Genomic DNA, 16,999 nt, shown 5'->3' on the forward strand with positions numbered 1-16,999 from the left:
CGTTTACAGTGGTGGATGAGGTGTCAATCAAGTGGGGCTGTTCTGCCTTCATTGTGTCGAGTTCTTTGAGTGTTGTCACAGCTGCACCAATCTGGCATGTGGATTGTATTTCATCACACTCCTGACTTGTTCTTTGGAGACGGTGGGCAGGCATTCTCTTGATCAGTGTCTAATTGACTCCATGATGAAAAGTGCGTGTATGGCTGCTGTACAAGCACAGGACTAAGCAAGGCTATGATGATCCCCCACAAAAGTGAGTGAACACTCTGACAACCTGTATTATACTAGGAACACATACACAGTGTCGGGGCATTTGGGAGAAGGCCAGCTGTGCTCCATGGAGAAGCAGCCAGCTGATCAATGGGTCAATGCCATAAAGAACTGAGAGGGAAAGTCAGGAGGAAAATACCTGTACTTCCTTCAAGGAAAATGAATGATTCCTCCATTTCCCCCAGTACGTAATCAGACTGGAAGAATTGGCACCTCTTATTTTTGAGCGTTGACGTGACGTCACGTAGCAATAAATTGTAGAGTGTTAGTTTTGACTGTCAGTTCAGTCACAATGACCTAGTCTGTGGTTTTCTATTGTTGGGAATGTCTACTGTATCATTTCCCTGAATCATTCATGTGGTCAGTGAAAGAACAAGAATTGAGGTGGGCCAATGAGAATTTAATGCAGCTGGTCCTACAGTCTGGAAATAAATCCAGGCTCCTCTCAACTCCCCCACCTATAAACAGTTTGTTAAGGAAGATAATTGATGCTCTCTTTTCCTACCGGTTACAATCTCTCAAAGTCACTGCCTATTCTTCAGTACTTTATTTTATAATCATTGTTGTTTGGTTGTAACACGAACACCACTGAGGCAGAAAACTATAGTTTTGGGCTGTTTAAAAATCAGCTGTGTTGGTGGCTGCAGAAACATCTACAATAAGGTTAGGTTAGGATGGTAAGTTATGGATATCAGTGAACCATGTGGGTTTGTGTACCAATTTGACTGCTTATATCTCCTTTTATGTATCACCTATTTTCTTTGTACATTACTATCAGAAGGTTAACTAAACTTCCAATGAAGTTCACTTCCAGCTCTGACTTGAAACAAGTTGCCACTCTTACAGTAGGCAGAGAATTTAACTTATATTTATTCAAAGATACTGCAATCACTTAAATATCTAATAAACGTATACAACTTACAGCAAGGGCTCAGACCTGATGTATATCTTAACTGGCCACATGACCTATCCAGTCTAACGTCACTGTACATTTCTGGTAGCCTTCTTCAATAACGTAATTCTTTTTCAAAATAATTTATGAAATTAGTTTCAAGTATGCTTTGTGCCAGAGAATTTTACTTTCCATCTGCTGTACAAAGATTAATATCTTTGATTTTCTTGTGCAATTATTCAAATTTTATGTGAAAGACATATTTATATTCAGAATTTAATATATAATTTACATATGAAACAGTATCTATAACATATTCAGTACGATGTCTCACATAGCAGTCTGCACATTATGTATACTCAGCTTTAGGTGTAAAGTAATTAACTGTTTTACAAATTAGATTATAATGTTCATACATTTCTATTTTTAATATTTTAAATGCAGTATTTTAGTGTCTGGACTGAGTAATAATGATATAAGTTGAATTAAGTATTTGTTATAAACTTTATATCAGTATCTCTACTTTGGGGATAATTTTTGTTTTCCCGCCACCTCTGAGGTCTCTGTGACGTTGCCGGAATGTTCATGAATGAAGTCACATGGGCAAACAGCGGGTGACGTCAGCGCTCCCGGAACTGGGCTCCGTGAGTGAGTGAGGGAGCCCGGCCACTGAGAGGGGGAAGAGAGCGTGTCCCCAACAGGTAGGGGCGCCGGCTTTATCCACCCCTGTGTTTGTCCTGCTGCAATTAACTATTCATAATCGGTAACTGGGCATTGAAATATTGGGAAACAGCATGGACAGTGGGAGATGGGCACTGGGTGAGGATAGGCCGTGGGAAACTAGTCAAAAGGAACAGGGAAAGCGTGAGGGGGTACAGGGAGTGAAAGCACAACAGAGTGGGCACTGAAAAAAAACCATGGAGAGAGTGAGAAGGATCATAGAGCATGGGGACTAGGAGAGAGATGGAATGAGCATGGACAGTGGGAGAGAGGAAGATGGGGTGAGTGTACAATGGGCACTGGGAGAGAGAAAGATGGAGTGAATGTACATTAGGCAATGGGAGAGAGGAAGATGGGATGAGCGTACAATGGGCACTCAGAGAGGAAGACGGGGTGAGCGTACAATGGGCATTGGGAGAGAGAAACAAAATGGACACAAGGATGGAGTGTGGGTTCAGAGGGAGCAAAAGAATAGACCCAGAGAGAGAGAGGGAGCGAGAGCATAGCCTCAGGGGTACAGGGAGAGAGACAGTGCATGTATGGGCTCGGAGAGAGGCTGCAAAAGAGAGCGTGAGGACCATGAAAGAAAGCAGGCACGAAAGACTGAAAAATAAAGCGTAGACACTAGGTGTGACCACTGGTAAAATGCATTGGACTTCAGCAGTTATTGTAATGGAGCAAGTGTTGGCAGGGAGAATAGGTACTCTAAGAAAAGGATGGCATTAGAAGACTGGACAGTGAAAGGGACTACAATGTTTTGGATACTGTGGAAGAGATTGGCATTAGGAGAGAAACTGGAAAATGAACAAGAAAGTTTCACAAAACCCAACAATGTTTAAGAATATTCTAATCTATTTCAGATTTTTGTCAATTATTTTATATTTGTAGCTTCTGGTTGTGGCCTTTATTCAAGAATGCATTGAGAGTTGAGGTTTTCTGATTATCTGTTCTTTACATTTGTCATTCTCCTAGCAAGAAGCAATCACATTTCAGAACTGTAAGGAAGCAAGTTCATGGAGGCCAGCTCATCCAGGCCTATTGGTTAAATAATCTAAAATATCTATAGATATTTATATAATATACAGGTACGGTTCAACATTTGAAAGACATTTAGTTAAGTACATGAATAAGAAAGGTTTGGAGTGATATGGGCCAAACGCAGGCAGGTGAGACTAGTTTAGTTTAGGATTAAGGTTGGCACGGACTTGTTGGACAGAAGGGTCTGTTTCAATGCTGTATGACATGACTCTAAATCGATCTATCATTTATCTTTCAAACTCACCCTGCATTTGCATCTAAACCCCTTCAAAGACAAAAATGTGCAATAACATGCAATGTTAACAATGGCAGACTTTCAATCTACTTGCTTTCTGCTGTTGGTAATGGATATTTGTGGTCTGATTCTAACCCAGTATGCATGCAGTATCTGAGTGAGCCAAATCCTTGGTAAACATGATGACTCATCACTGTTCTAGTGCTTTCTACAGTCTCAACTCTAATAGCATAGCCAGTAAAATTTAGAAGTGTCTGAGTTATCGTATGTGATTAGTGCCAATGCATCGTCTTTTGATACATGTATATAGCATATATTTAAATATACATTCTGTGTCTGCAATTGGACCTCTGCTGACTTTGTACAGTTACTGTGCTGTAAACAGTGACTCATTGCTCAGCTATGCCACTTTAGGAGAATGTTGTGGGTGTGTGGCTTGATGAATTATGTGGTTTGGTGTCTAATTGCACCAGTATTGTGAATCTGTCAGAAGGATTTCTGTGTCTCTTTACAAATGTTATTAAATGAGAGATATTTAATGAGAAATATCATGTAATATCATTTAATATTATGACCATTCACATACATGTGCAAACATCAGGTAGTGTCTTTTGTCTGCCGGATGTTCAATGTTATTGTGTCTAGGTTTGTGATGATTAGGGTCAAAGTTCAGCCCTTCCTTGTTTTTGTTTTTATTTGCCAGTTAACACCCATTGTTGTTCCTTTGGAACTAAATACAGAACAACATGAAGTCGGAGGAAACCTAAAAGGATGTGGAACATGCTACCATGTGGAATGGTTGTAGCAAAAGGGAAGCTAGAAAAATGCACAAGGGGTAAGGGAATAGAAGTTTCTGCTGAAAAGGGAGTGTAGGTGGCTTATGTGGAGTCTTCAGCCAAATGTTGTAAATTTAATGTGATACTGTGGAAAAATTAATAAAGAACATATAGCATCACTTTATTTATATATTTAAATCATTGAACATTATTATTAGGTTCAATCAGTCTGCTGAGGAAAATCTTACCTGTGCTAATGCAGTTCAATACTGTCCATGACTCTTAATTTGACACCTGCAATTGCAGCATTTGGCACTCTGAGAAGTTATTCAAGACTTGAAAAGTTAACTCTCTTTCTTTTGCCACAGACTGTCCAGATGTACTAGGTAGTTTTTTTCCCCACCACTTTGTTTTTATTTCAGATTTACAGCATCTGCAGTATTTTAATATGCTTTTAGTATTATAACACTTAACATGGACCTGTTAACTATGAATAATTGACACTATTGTTCACTGTTCAAGAAAATTCCTTGGAAAATGTACGCAAGAGAAAGCAGAAACCATGAAACCATTAAACATTAAATGTTATAATGGGATTGAAATGTCTTTCCAAATGGACAAGTTTCTTCATCTGGATCCTTCTATTATCTGATGGAATTTGATGAGGCAAAGGGGGTTTCTTCATTGCACGCCCTCTGCCCTTGTCTTCAAATCACTCCATGACTTCAGTACATTCTATCCCGATATAAAAGTCAAATACTGTGGATGCCAGAGATCTGAAATAAAAGCAAATTCTGAAAATACGCAGCAGGTCTGGCAGCATTTGTGAAGTGAAATAGAGTTAATATTTTGGTTTGATGGCATTCCGTGAGAACTGATGATCAACAGGTCATCAAAAAGTAACTCCATTTCTGATCTCGTATGCTGCCTGACTCATTGAGTATTTCCAATCCTTATCTAACCTCTATACCCACATCTGCAATCCTTAGTTCTCTGACTATGGCATGCTAGGCACACCTGCCCATTCCACACCAATGTGCTTCTACTTTCCATAATACGAAAGCTTGTTATCTTTATTGTCAACATTTTTCATCTGATATAAACCTGCCATTGTGTTACAGCAAGTCTTGTTTGATCAACTCCTTTTCCTTACCAACATTGACCAAATTTTCTCCTAGAGCCTCAATTTATAATCCTCTGTTACATCCTCAAATGTCTTCACAACTTCACCTATTCCAACCTCTATATAAACTCTTCCAGTTCTTTACTGACTCCTGAAACGCTAACCTTCCACTTGTAGTATGCTAGGAATTCCCAGTCCCTCCTTCATCCCACCATTGATGGTCGACTCTTTTGCTGTTTTGGTCCTAATCTATGGAGTTTATTGCCTTTCTGGAAATCTTCTTGTGACTCCTCGTTCCAAACCAAGCTTTTAGTCATTATCACCTACCATGTTCATTCTTCTGTCCCTTCAATAAATATTTTACATTCTGCCTTTATATAAATGTGAGATGCTACATAGAACACTACAGTGTAGTACAGGCCCTTCGGCCCCTTCGGCCCTCGATGTTGCGCCGACCTGTCATACCAATCTGAAGCCCATCTGTATTCCTGATGAAGGGCTTTTGCCCGAAACATCGATTTTATTGCTTCTCGGATGCTGCCTGAACTGCTGTGCTCTTCCAGCACCACTAATCCAGAATCTGGTTTCCAGCATCTGCAGTCATTGTTTTTACCTAGCCCATCTAACCTACACTATTCCATGTACGTCCATATGCTTGTCTAATGACAACTTAAATGTACTTAAAGTTGGCGAATCTACTACCATTGCAGGCAATGCATTCCATACCCTTCCTACTCTGAGTAAAGAAACTACCTCTGACATCTGTCCTATATCTATCATCCCTCAATTTAAAGCTATGCCCCCTCGTGCTCGCCGTCACCATACTTGGAAAAAGGCTCTCCCTGTCCACCCTATCTAACCCTCTGATTATCTTATATGTCTCTATTAAGTCACCTCTCAACCTTCTTCTCTCTAATGAAAACAGCCTCAAGTCCCAGCCTTTCCTCGTAAGACCTTCCCGCCATATCAGGCAACATCTAGTAAATCTTCTCTGCACCCTTTCCAAAGCTTCCACATCCTCCTTATAATGCGTGACCAGAACTGTACACAATACTCCAAGTGTGGTCGCACTAGAGTTTTGTACAGCTGTAGCATAACCTTATGGTTCTGGAACTTGCTCCCTCTATTAATAGAAGCTAAAACACTGTATGCCATCTTAACAGCCCTGTCAACCTGGGTGGCAACTTTCAAGGATCTGTGTAACTGGACACCGAGATCTCTTTGCTCATCTACACGACCAAGAATCTTACCATTAGCCCAGTACTTTGCATTCCGGTTACTCCGACCAAAGTGAATCACCTCACACTTATCCGCATTAACCTCCATTTGCCAGCTCTGCAGCTTATCTATGTCTCTCTGTAACCTACTACACCCTTCGTCACTATCCACAACTCCACCGACCTTAGTGTCGTCTGCAAAAATACTAACCCACCCTTCTATGCCCTCATCCAGATCATTTATAAAAATGACGAACAGCAGTGGACCCAACACCGACCCTTGTGGTACACCACTGGTAACTGGACTCCAGGATGAACATTTCCCATCAACCTCCTCTCTCTGTCTTCTTTCAGCAAGTCAATTACTGATACAAACTGCTATATCTCCCATAATCCCATTCGTCCGCATTTTGTACAATAGCCTACTGTGGGGAACCTTATCGAACGCTTTGCTGAAATCCATATACACCACACCAACCGGTTTACTCTCATCTACCTGTTTGGTCACCTTCTCAAAGAACTCAATAAGGTTTGTGAGGCACGACCTACCCTTCACAAAACCGTGCTGACTAACCCTAATCAAATTATTATTTTCTAAATGATTATAAATCCTATCTCTTATAACCTTTTCCAACACTTTACCAACAACTGAAGTAAGGCTCACTGGTCTATAATTACCAGGATTGTCTCTACTCCCCTTCTTGAACAGGGGAACCACATTTGCTATCCTCCAATCTTCTGGCACTATTCCTGTAGACAATGACGATTTAAAGATCAATGCCAAAGGCTCGGCAATCTCCTCCCTGGCTTCCCAGAGGATCCTAGGATAAATCCCATCCGGCCCAGGGGACTTATCTATTTTCACACTCTCCAGGATTTCTAATACCTCCTCATGAACCTCAATCACACCTAGTCTAGTATCCTGTATCTCAGTAGTCTCCTCGACAGCATTGTCGTTTTCTCGAGTGAATACTGTTGAAAAGTATTCATTTAATGCTTCCCCTATCTCCTCTGACTCCACACAACTTCCCACTATTATCCTTGATTGGCCCTACATTTTGGAAAGGCAACTCAGGGAAGGACTTGTACAGTTATGGTAAGATCCTGGGGAGTGTTGCTGAACAAGGAGATCTTGGAGTGCAGGTTCATAGTTCCTTGAAAGTAGAATGCATGTAGATAGGACAGTGAAGCAGGCATTTGGTATGTTTACCTTTACACATTGAGTGTAGGAGTTGGAAAGTCATGTTGTGATGTTACAGGACATTGGTTAGGCCACTTTTGAAATAATGCATGCAATTCTGGCCTCCCTGCTATAAGAAGGATGCTGTGAAACTTGAAAGGATTCAGATAAGTTTTCCAAGGATGTTGCCAGAGTTGGAGGATTTGAGCTGTAGGGAGAGGCTAAATAGGCTGGGGCTGTTTTCACTGGAGCGTCAAAGGTTGAGGGGTGACCTTATAGAGGTTTATAAAATCATGATGGACATAGATGGGGTGAATAATCAGTGTCTTTTCCCCAGGGTGGGGGCGTCTAAAACTAAAGGGCATAGGTTTAAGATGAGAGGGGAAAGATTTAAAAGGGACCTAAGGTGCAACTCTTTATTGCAGAGGGTGGTGCATGTATGGAATGAGCTGCCAGAGGAAGTGGTGGAGGTTGGTACAATTTTAACATTTAAAAGGCATCTGAGTGCATAAATGAATAGGAAGGATTTAGAGGGATATGGGCCAAATGCTGGCAAATGGGACTAGACTAATTTAGGATATCTGATTGACATGGACAAGTTGGACCAAAGGGTCTGTTTGCATGCTGTACAGTTCTATGACTCCCCTCTTTCTTGGGATTGTTTCAATATTAAAGCAGCTATACTAACAAATATCAACACTTAATAAGGACTAGATTGAATTTTTCTTGTTTGAACTGTCCTTGTCCTTGTCTTTGTCTCCTCATCATTAGAATGTATTGGAACATTTCCTCCATTCTAAAGGTTCCCATGTGTCCTAGAATCATCTCACTGGACTTTCCCATGTTTGGAAGGACATAAGTGGGCATAAAGATTGGAACAATATAACTTCATTGCTAATGAGAACACTGGCCAAAATTTATTTCTCAATCAAATTTTAAAAAAATAAATCTCATTATTTAATTGCTGCTTATGGGAGCTTGCTGTGTGAAAATTGGCTGCTGCACTCCCTATATTACAACCATGTACTTTTAATGCAAGTACATCATTGACTGGCAACGGATTTTTGAACATCCTGAGGGAAGATGGCAAGGGCAACAAGGAGAACTCCTCAATGCTTCTTTGAATAATGCTGTAGGATATCTTGCATCTACCTACAGGGCAGATGGATTCCTGGTTTTAAAGCTTTGCCTGAAAGTTGATACTTCTGACGGTACAGCATTTTCTCAGTACTTGCCTGAATCCAGATGTGCTTAAGTCCTTTCAATGGAATTTGAACCCGTAATTTACTGACTCAGCAGAGAGTGTTTTCTGCTATCAACTATGGGTTTGTCATCACAGAACATAGGTAGGTGAGCCATCACAGTAACTTAACATTTCAACAATCAACCACCACTGACCTTCAGTCGGAACGTTTGGATCTTTCTGGTATCTCACATGAGGAGAACCTGGTTGTATCACCAGACTTTAGTCCCGAACGTAGAAATTTACAACAAATAAAGAGACCTGTTGACTATCACATCTGTGTTGGCTGAGAAGTGCTATTGAACTTAATTGACCTACCAGCCCTTGAGTCTATAGTTCTGAGGAATTTGACACCTCCACTACATTGCTGTTTGTGGAAGCTTTCTGTACACAAATTTCCACAACTGAGACTACATTTTATAACTATTTGTTTGGCTGTTAAGCACTATGTAACTTTCTGCGTTTGTGAAAGGTGCTATATGAACGGAAGTATATTTAAAATATGATGACAGCCTTCTGCTTCTCCCACTTTCGAACGGAATTCCAGATTCCCTTCATCTAGAATTACTCCACTCCTCTTTCATCTTTCAATGAATTACTTTAAATCTATGACTTCTCTGTCAAAGGAAACGGATCCTTCCTAATCATTCCATCTAGACCCTTCCTAATTATATGCACCACAATTATAGCTCCTCTCAGCCTTCTGTTTTTTTTTCAGAGAAAAGTCCCCCAGTCTATCCACATGTTCCTCAGAGGGCAAGTTCAATTTGTGGTAATATGCTTGTGAATCTTCTCTGCACCCCCTGAAGTGTAATCCCATTGTTTTGGTATTGGGATGACCAGAATTGTACACAGTGATGTAAAAGTGGCGTAATTGGTGTTTTAAACTGTTCTAGCATAACCTCCGTGTTCTATAATCTCTGTGCCTCAGCTAAGAAATGGAAGTACCCTGTTTGTTTCCTTAAGCACATTAGCTACCTTGTTACCTTTTGTAAATCTATGAATATGTTCTTCTGTACTTCACAGTAACCTACCAATCATATATTCACTTTGCCCTTGCAAATGACATTAATGTACACCCCTCAGGATTCGATTCCAAATGCCACTTTTCTATCCACGTTGACTTCGTACAGGCTCCAGCTTACTTCCTCACTAAAAACTACATGGCTATTGTTTCTATCATCTATAAACTTCCTCATCGTACCTCTTATATCTTGGCCCAAATCATTGATGCGTACCACAAGCAGCAAAGAATCTAGTCCTGAAACATAGTGAAATCTGTAAAGGAATTGAAGTGTAGCTTTATAACAACGTATTGTGTTTGTACGTCACAAGAAGCCAACACGTGGGGTGGTAGGAGCCAGTAGTCACACTATACCCGGAATAGCATGTTGGTTCTTCTGGAGCCTGCTGACAGGATAACTGACAGTTCTGTTATGAGGGGGTTCATTTAGGCTTGCCTGTGTTTCTACATTCGTGTGGAATGATTAGCTTGCTGTGGACTGAGGTACTTTTGTTTCATTTCAACATCGATTGGATCTCACTTGTGTTCCTTGATCTACATGGCTCCCTGTCCAGCATCAGCTTGATTTTTAAGTCTCATCCTTGAATTTAAATTTCTCGCAGACATCTCACCCCTCTCTATTCCTCTAACCTTTACCAGCCCAACAGAATGGTTGACCCTCAGTATCCTTTGGGAGAAGAACTTCCTTCACATCTCAGCTATAAATGAGTGAAAGATTCAGTCTTTCAGAAGAGTGCATCCTGGTCTCAGCTCTGAACCTTTTTCTTTTCTTGACTTCGGCCCATTCAACCTGAAATCAATACTACCCTTTTATATTTGATTCCTGCTTTAGGCTCCTGGCTGAGGATCGACCAACTTTCAGAAGTAGTCTCTTGTGTTCATTTAATAACTTTAATAATTTGTGTTGTGCAGTGCATTGAGGATCAGATTGCTCCCTCAACATCCTTTCAATAGTGGCATATTACAACAATTAGTATTTCCATGGTGACCACTGGATTCCCTCTCTGGGGTTTCTAATGGACGTTTGTGTTGTTCCTCTGCTCTCCACCCCAATGAAAGTGGCTTAAAGAGGTGGGGAAAGAGGTGTTTCAGAACCCCTCAGCCTGGACTGGCAGGCAAGACCATTGCATAAATAAAGTTGCAGTGTGCATTTACAGGGAGTCGATGTTGTGGTTTAAACATTAGCAAATTGCTTGCTCTGGCTGGACCTGTCTGATTATTGACGTGTATGGTTTCATTGGTTTTTTTCTTTCCTCCATGCAACTCTTTTTTAGACTACGTCTCCTCTCTTCATGTCTGGTAAGTATTTCAAAAATAATTTACCTGGAAGCAGAACAGCCCTTACAGGGTAATTAGATAATGAGATATGGAAGAAATGAAATATAGTAGATGGATTGGAGGCAGTCACAAGCATATATTAGTTGGAATGTTATTCCTGTGCTATATATTCTACACCTGTCCACACAATGCAAGTTTGTAGTCCACATCTCTGTATCAGTACATCTGCTGAAAGACTGTCAGGTGTGCCCAGGCATCTCTGTGAACTCAAGCAGCTCAAACACAATGTTGGATGAAGTGTGTTGTTGTTGGAGGGAGATTCTCTTTGGCTGAAACCCCATGTACACTGGCAGATAAATGGGATTGACTTAAAAGGAAATGGAGTATAAAATAGGAAACAAAAGCAGAAGTTGCTTTAAATTCTGAGGAAGCAGAAAACTGGACCCGGAACATTAACTCTGATTCCTCTCCCCAGATGCTGCCAAACCTGCTGAACTTTTCTAGCAACTTCTGTCATTGTTTCTGATTTACAGCATCCACAGATCTTTCATTTCCTTTATAAAATGGCAACGTCTTGCTAAAGCTACACAAGACCACACATGGAATACTGTGAACAATTTTGGTCCTTTTATCAAAGGAAAGATATACTGGCATTGGAGGTAGTCCTGAGAAGGTTCTCTAGGTTATTTCTTGGTATGGAGGGGTTTTCTTATGAGGAGAGGTTGTCTAAGTTAAGCTTGTATTCATTGGAGTTTAGAACAATAAGAAGAGATTTTACTGAAACTTATAAGATTCTTAGGGGACGTGACAGGGTAGATGCTGAGAGGTTGTTTTCCCTTGTGGGAGTGTAGGACCAGAGGCCATCATCTCAAAGTTAGGGGTCTCCAATTTAAGACAGAGATGAGGATGAATTTCTTTTCTGACGTAGTTGATCTGTGGAATTCTCCAGCAGGGCTGTCGAGGTTTGATTGTTCTGTATATTCAAGGCCAAAATGGTAAGGGCGTCAAGGACTTTTGGAAAAAGGAAAGAGAGTGGAATTGAGGATCATCAGATCAGCTGTGATCCCAGTCAATGGAAGAGCAGACTCGATGGGCTGAATAGACTACTTCTGCTCCTAAATCTTATACAGAGTCCATTTACCCTGCTTGTCATAAATGTTACAAAATCCTATTAGGGCAAGGCCCTATGCTCTGCAAACAGAAAGCAAATGTCCAGGCACTATTAATTAAACAAAAGCTGCAGAGACCACACTGCTCTGGTGAACTCTCCATGACAACACCTCAACCACTCACAATCCATTGGCCAACCAATCAACACTGTCGTCTCGTGTTGTTCCTTTGAAGTTTGGAATTCTTGCATCTATTCTGATGAATGCAAGACCAAAAAAAGCCTCAACAACATGTCTCCTTTTTTTCAGCAATACCCACATTTATTCATCTCAGTTTTGAAATTTTCAGTTAATCCCTGGGATCAGCAGCATTTTTAGAGAGATTTCAAGTACCACTTCTTGACATCACTCCGCCATGACCCAGTTCTAATTTTAAGGTTATACCTATTTGTTATGGATATTCTTGAGATGTGGATTGTTTCTCTCAAGGAAAGTAGTGGGGCACAACCCAGGTAACTGAAAATCGACTAGTCTAATCCTTACATGGCCAAACACCTGGAATCCATAAAATCAAGAACAGTTGAGCACTTGGCAATACAAGGGGCAATTAGAAGGCCCGATCATCTTTGCTAAAGACAAGTTGTATTTGACCAACTTAGAATTGTTCTTTTTTGAAGAATTCATTAGTTGATCAGGTAAAGGAATTACTTTAGAGGCTGGTTCTGCAGTGGATAGCTGTAATGCTAACAGTTAGTTATATAATTGTTCTGAAAATGTAAAAAAGCAAAGCTCGCTCTGAAGATAGACTGCTTAGAATTTTATTCGTTCTGGTAAAATGCTTGTGGAATTTCAATGATTTGGAACAAAAAGAAACATTGCATTATTGAAACAACATTCACACACTCGGCTGCCACAGCATTTCACAGTCGTAGTTATAGTTGAAATGAAGAAAGCACAACAGCTAAAGAGATCTATTACATCCACCTAATGGAATGTACAGGGTGTTTTGGTTAGCTTAGCTGGCTGGATGGCTGGTTTGCAAAGCAGAGTAACAGCAACCGTATGGGCTAAATTCCCACACCAGTTGAGGATACCATGAAGGACTCTCCTTCTTAACGTCTCCCTTTGCTTGAGATGTGCTGACTCACACGTTAAACCACCACCAGATATCTCTCATAATGGACCAGCCCTATGGTCCAATAGGGCTATGGTGACTTTACCTTTATATAGGATATTGATTTAACATTTCAGTTGAAAGGCAGCACCCCTGACAGTATAGTACCTTCACATTTTTGCACTGGAATCTCAGTTGAGATTTTGAGCTCATGTCCCTGGAGTGGGGCTTGAATTCACAACCTTTTGACTTGGAGGCATACTATCTGCCTTGTCTCAGCTTATCATGTATTCCAAAACTTGTTGCTCGGTCAGTTTAACTTTATTATAAATTGAATGATTTAGACTTGGGCAGGAATAGGAGAAGATTCTAAATGTACGTTAAAGGTGTTGTACAAATGCGAGTTGTTATTGCTTACTTTGGCAAATAGTGGGAATCAAAGTTGTATCTTCCTGATGATTTTCTCTGACTTTGGGTCATCAATGTATTCACCAACCCACAGGGATTAAGTAGGGAGGAAATGTTTCGTATTGAATGTTTCCGAATTGATCATGGCTACAACTACAGAGTTTGCATAATTCTCAGCCCAGGATGGTGTGAGCAGGTTAGAGTTGCAGGGAATGAGGGGAGCTTACAATCTGCTCGAGTAACATTTTGTTACAGCCACAGAGTGGAGCAGCAAAGACAGTCATGCATTTAGAATGGAAGGCATATTGCAGTTTGTGTAGAAAGGTTTGGTTGGTGTACACAATCACTGATCTTCAGGATGTGGTCTATTGCTGCAAAGTTTGTATGTAAATAAGTTGGGGGGGTTTAGCTACGATCTGTCTCACATATAACACCACCAAGTGCTCACTCCCACTCGTCCACCGCTTCCATTTTAAATGCCGTTCTCATTTACTTGTTGTCTCATTCTTTCCATTCTTTCTTTTTGAGGGTTTTTGAGTGTGGGGGGTTCTCTCTAAAGTGTCTTAAGTCTTTCGGTTTTCCTGATTCTTTAATGTAACCATCTCCAGGCAAGGTTCATGGTTTGAATCATAGTCATAGAGATGTACAACATGGAAACAGATCCTTCTGTCCAAGGTGTCCATGCTGACCAGACATCCCAACCCAATCTAATTCCACCTGCCAGCACTCGGCCCATATCCCTCCAAACCCTTCCTATTCATATACCCATCCAGGTGCCTTTTAAATGTCACAGTTGTACCAGCCTCCACCATTTCCTCTGGCAGCTCATTCCATACACGTACAACCCTCTGTGTGAAAAAGTTGCCCCTTAGGTCTCTTTTATCTCTTTCCCCTCTCACACTAAACCTGGACTCCCTCACGCCAGGGAAAATACTTTGTCTATTTATCTTATCTATGTCCCTCATGATTTTATAAACCTCTATAAGGTCACCCCTCAGCCTTCGACACTCCGGGGAAAACAACTCTAGCCTATTCAACCGCTCTCTATAGTTCAACTCCTCCAACCCTGGCAACATCCTTGTTAATCTTTTCTGAACCCTTTCAAGTTTCACAATAACTTTCCGATAGGAAGGAGACCAGAAGTGCACACAATATTCCAACAGTAGCCTAACCAATGTCCTGTACAGCTGCAACATGAGCTCCCAACTCCTGTGGTCAATACTGTGACCAATAAAGGAAAGCATACCAAACGCCGTCTTCACTATACTATCTACCTGCAACTCTACTTTCAAGGAGCTGTTAACCTGCACTCCAAGGTCTCTTTGTTCAGCAACACTCAAACTTTAGAATTATAAATCCTGCTAAGATTTGCTTTCCCAAAATGCAGCACCTTGCATTTATCTGAATTAAACTCCATCTGCCACTTCTCAGCCCATTGGCCCATCTGATCAAGATCCCATCATAATCTGAGGTAACCTCCTTCACTGTCCACTACACCTCCAATTTTGGTGTCATCTGCAAACTTACTAACTATACCTCTTATGCGCGCATACAAATCATTTTATATAAATGATGAAAAGTAATGAACTTTGGCATTTTATGGCAGAGAAACAGAGCTTCATCCCCCACCGCTACAAACCCCATCCCCCATTGCTCCAAAACAGCCAGCAGGGAGGTACTTGTTCTATGCAATACTCTCTTTAACAGAAGTGATATTTGTGAGGGGTGGTGTGATGTATAAAGTGTCATGCTCCATACCATTTTGGGGAGTGAAAACAATCCCTTTTTCTGCTGTGATGTGTGTTAATTCATTGTTAAATTCTTGCAGAGGCTTAGAAACCCAGTAAAGGTCTAATTTGGGGCAGGTAGTCCCCCAGAAAAGAGTTCCATGGCGCTGGGACTCTGATGACAGTAATAAGTTTTGCATGGGAATGATTGGATCTGGATGCAACTCTCCCTTCAGGCACTTGAACCTAAATTCGAGACTGCTGCTTCTTGCAGTGTTCAAGAAGTGTGGCACTTCTTGAATGATATTAAACAAAGACTGTATCTGCCTTCACAACTGCATGGTAAAGATCCCATGACACTGCAAAGAAAAGCAGGGATGTTGTCCTTGGTTTCCTGAACATTATTTGACCATTAACCAGTACCATTAAACCAAACTTCTGACCATATGCAAACTGGCTGCAGTATGATAAAGGCAAGCACTTCTAATGACTAATATATCCTTTACGACAGTGGTAAAATGCTATGGGCTATCCTAAGTTTGTGAAAAGTGCTACATACTTGAAAGTTCTCTCTTCATCACAACATGTTCTAGTCATGAAATTGGGCATGAGTACTGGAGTGGGGAGATGGGATCGTACTCTCTTGGGGTGGACAGTGTTTTCATCCCCATGTTATTGTCTCAGCCTGGGTACAGTTACAGAGGGGCTTCCTGTCCTCTGCTCCCTGCTTCAGCCAATCCCAATCCCCTCCTCACCCAGCAGCTCTACACAATGCTGAACTTCAATGGGTAATGATCAAAAGCATGGACCCTCACCTTTCAAAATACAGGTAATTAACTTTAGGATATGGCATTGCAGATATTTGCTGGTGGTCAGCGAACTCCTACAAATGGCGAAGTACTCCCAAAATACTGTTAGGTGGGGAGTTTTAAACTTTTGCCCCAGTTGCCATGATGGAGTGACCAAACAGAGGTGTATATGATTTGAAGATACTGTTATTCCCATTGGCGTGCTGCTGCTGCTCTCTCTCTAGGAGCAATAGATCATGGGTCTGGCAGTAGATATGAAGAATTTTAGTGCGTCATATAAATGCCAGAAGGCAGGAGTATTGGAGTAAATGTTTAAGGAGGGATGCTAATCAGTGGACTGTCTTTTTCTGGATAATGTTCTGCCCTAAGATGCCAAGGCCAATTGAAAGACGGGTGACCCAGCTGTAATTGGCTTTCTCATTGGGGCCATTGAGGCTCAGACATCCCCGCCGTGACGTTGTTCCATTTGGAGCATCCCGCGCAGTCACTGATTAACGTGCAATGGAAACCTCTGGCTGTTTATTGAAAAAGTTCTAAATCTAAAGGGCTGTCAGTAAGTCTGACACGATGGTTAAATTATACAGGCTGCCTCAGCAATGAAAGATGTACCAGCAGAATTTTCTGATGGAAAGGAAGACCCTGATTTTGTTTCAGGTATTTCCAAATCGGCCTGTTCAGGGTTAAGTTTTAGACCCCTCTGGAACAAGTGAGACTTGAATCCAGGCTGCCTGGCTCAGAGGTAGAGACACTACTATTGCACCACAAGAGCCACCCCCTGCTTGTCTTTGTTTTAATGATGAACAATTTAAATAATTAGATTAGATTAGATTAGATTA

General features: G+C 41.1%; 2 protein-coding genes across 5 annotated transcripts in view; one reads left to right on the forward strand and one right to left on the reverse strand.

Annotated features, from left to right (window-relative positions):
* mettl4 (methyltransferase 4, N6-adenosine) overlaps positions 1-16,999 on the reverse strand; it is a 52,150-nt gene that overhangs the window by 17,399 nt on the left and 17,752 nt on the right. The window lies entirely within an intron of this gene.
* The window catches only part of mafk (v-maf avian musculoaponeurotic fibrosarcoma oncogene homolog K), an 18,493-nt gene continuing 3,217 nt past the window's right edge, over positions 1,724-16,999 (forward strand). Inside the window, exons 1-3 of one of the 4 annotated variants that reach the window (XM_043711835.1) lie at positions 1,724-1,863; positions 2,855-2,967; positions 3,859-3,990. In XM_043711835.1, the coding sequence (XP_043567770.1) occupies positions 3,944-3,990 (47 nt within the window). In that variant the 5' untranslated portion in view covers positions 1,724-1,863; positions 2,855-2,967; positions 3,859-3,943. The remainder of the gene's footprint in view (positions 1,864-2,854; positions 2,968-3,858; positions 3,991-16,999) is intronic. The other 3 variants (XM_043711836.1, XM_043711838.1, XM_043711837.1) reach the window with 3 other exon arrangements.

This window comes from Chiloscyllium plagiosum, chromosome 21 (assembly GCF_004010195.1).
Source record: "Chiloscyllium plagiosum isolate BGI_BamShark_2017 chromosome 21, ASM401019v2, whole genome shotgun sequence".
Taxonomy (NCBI): domain Eukaryota; kingdom Metazoa; phylum Chordata; class Chondrichthyes; order Orectolobiformes; family Hemiscylliidae; genus Chiloscyllium; species Chiloscyllium plagiosum.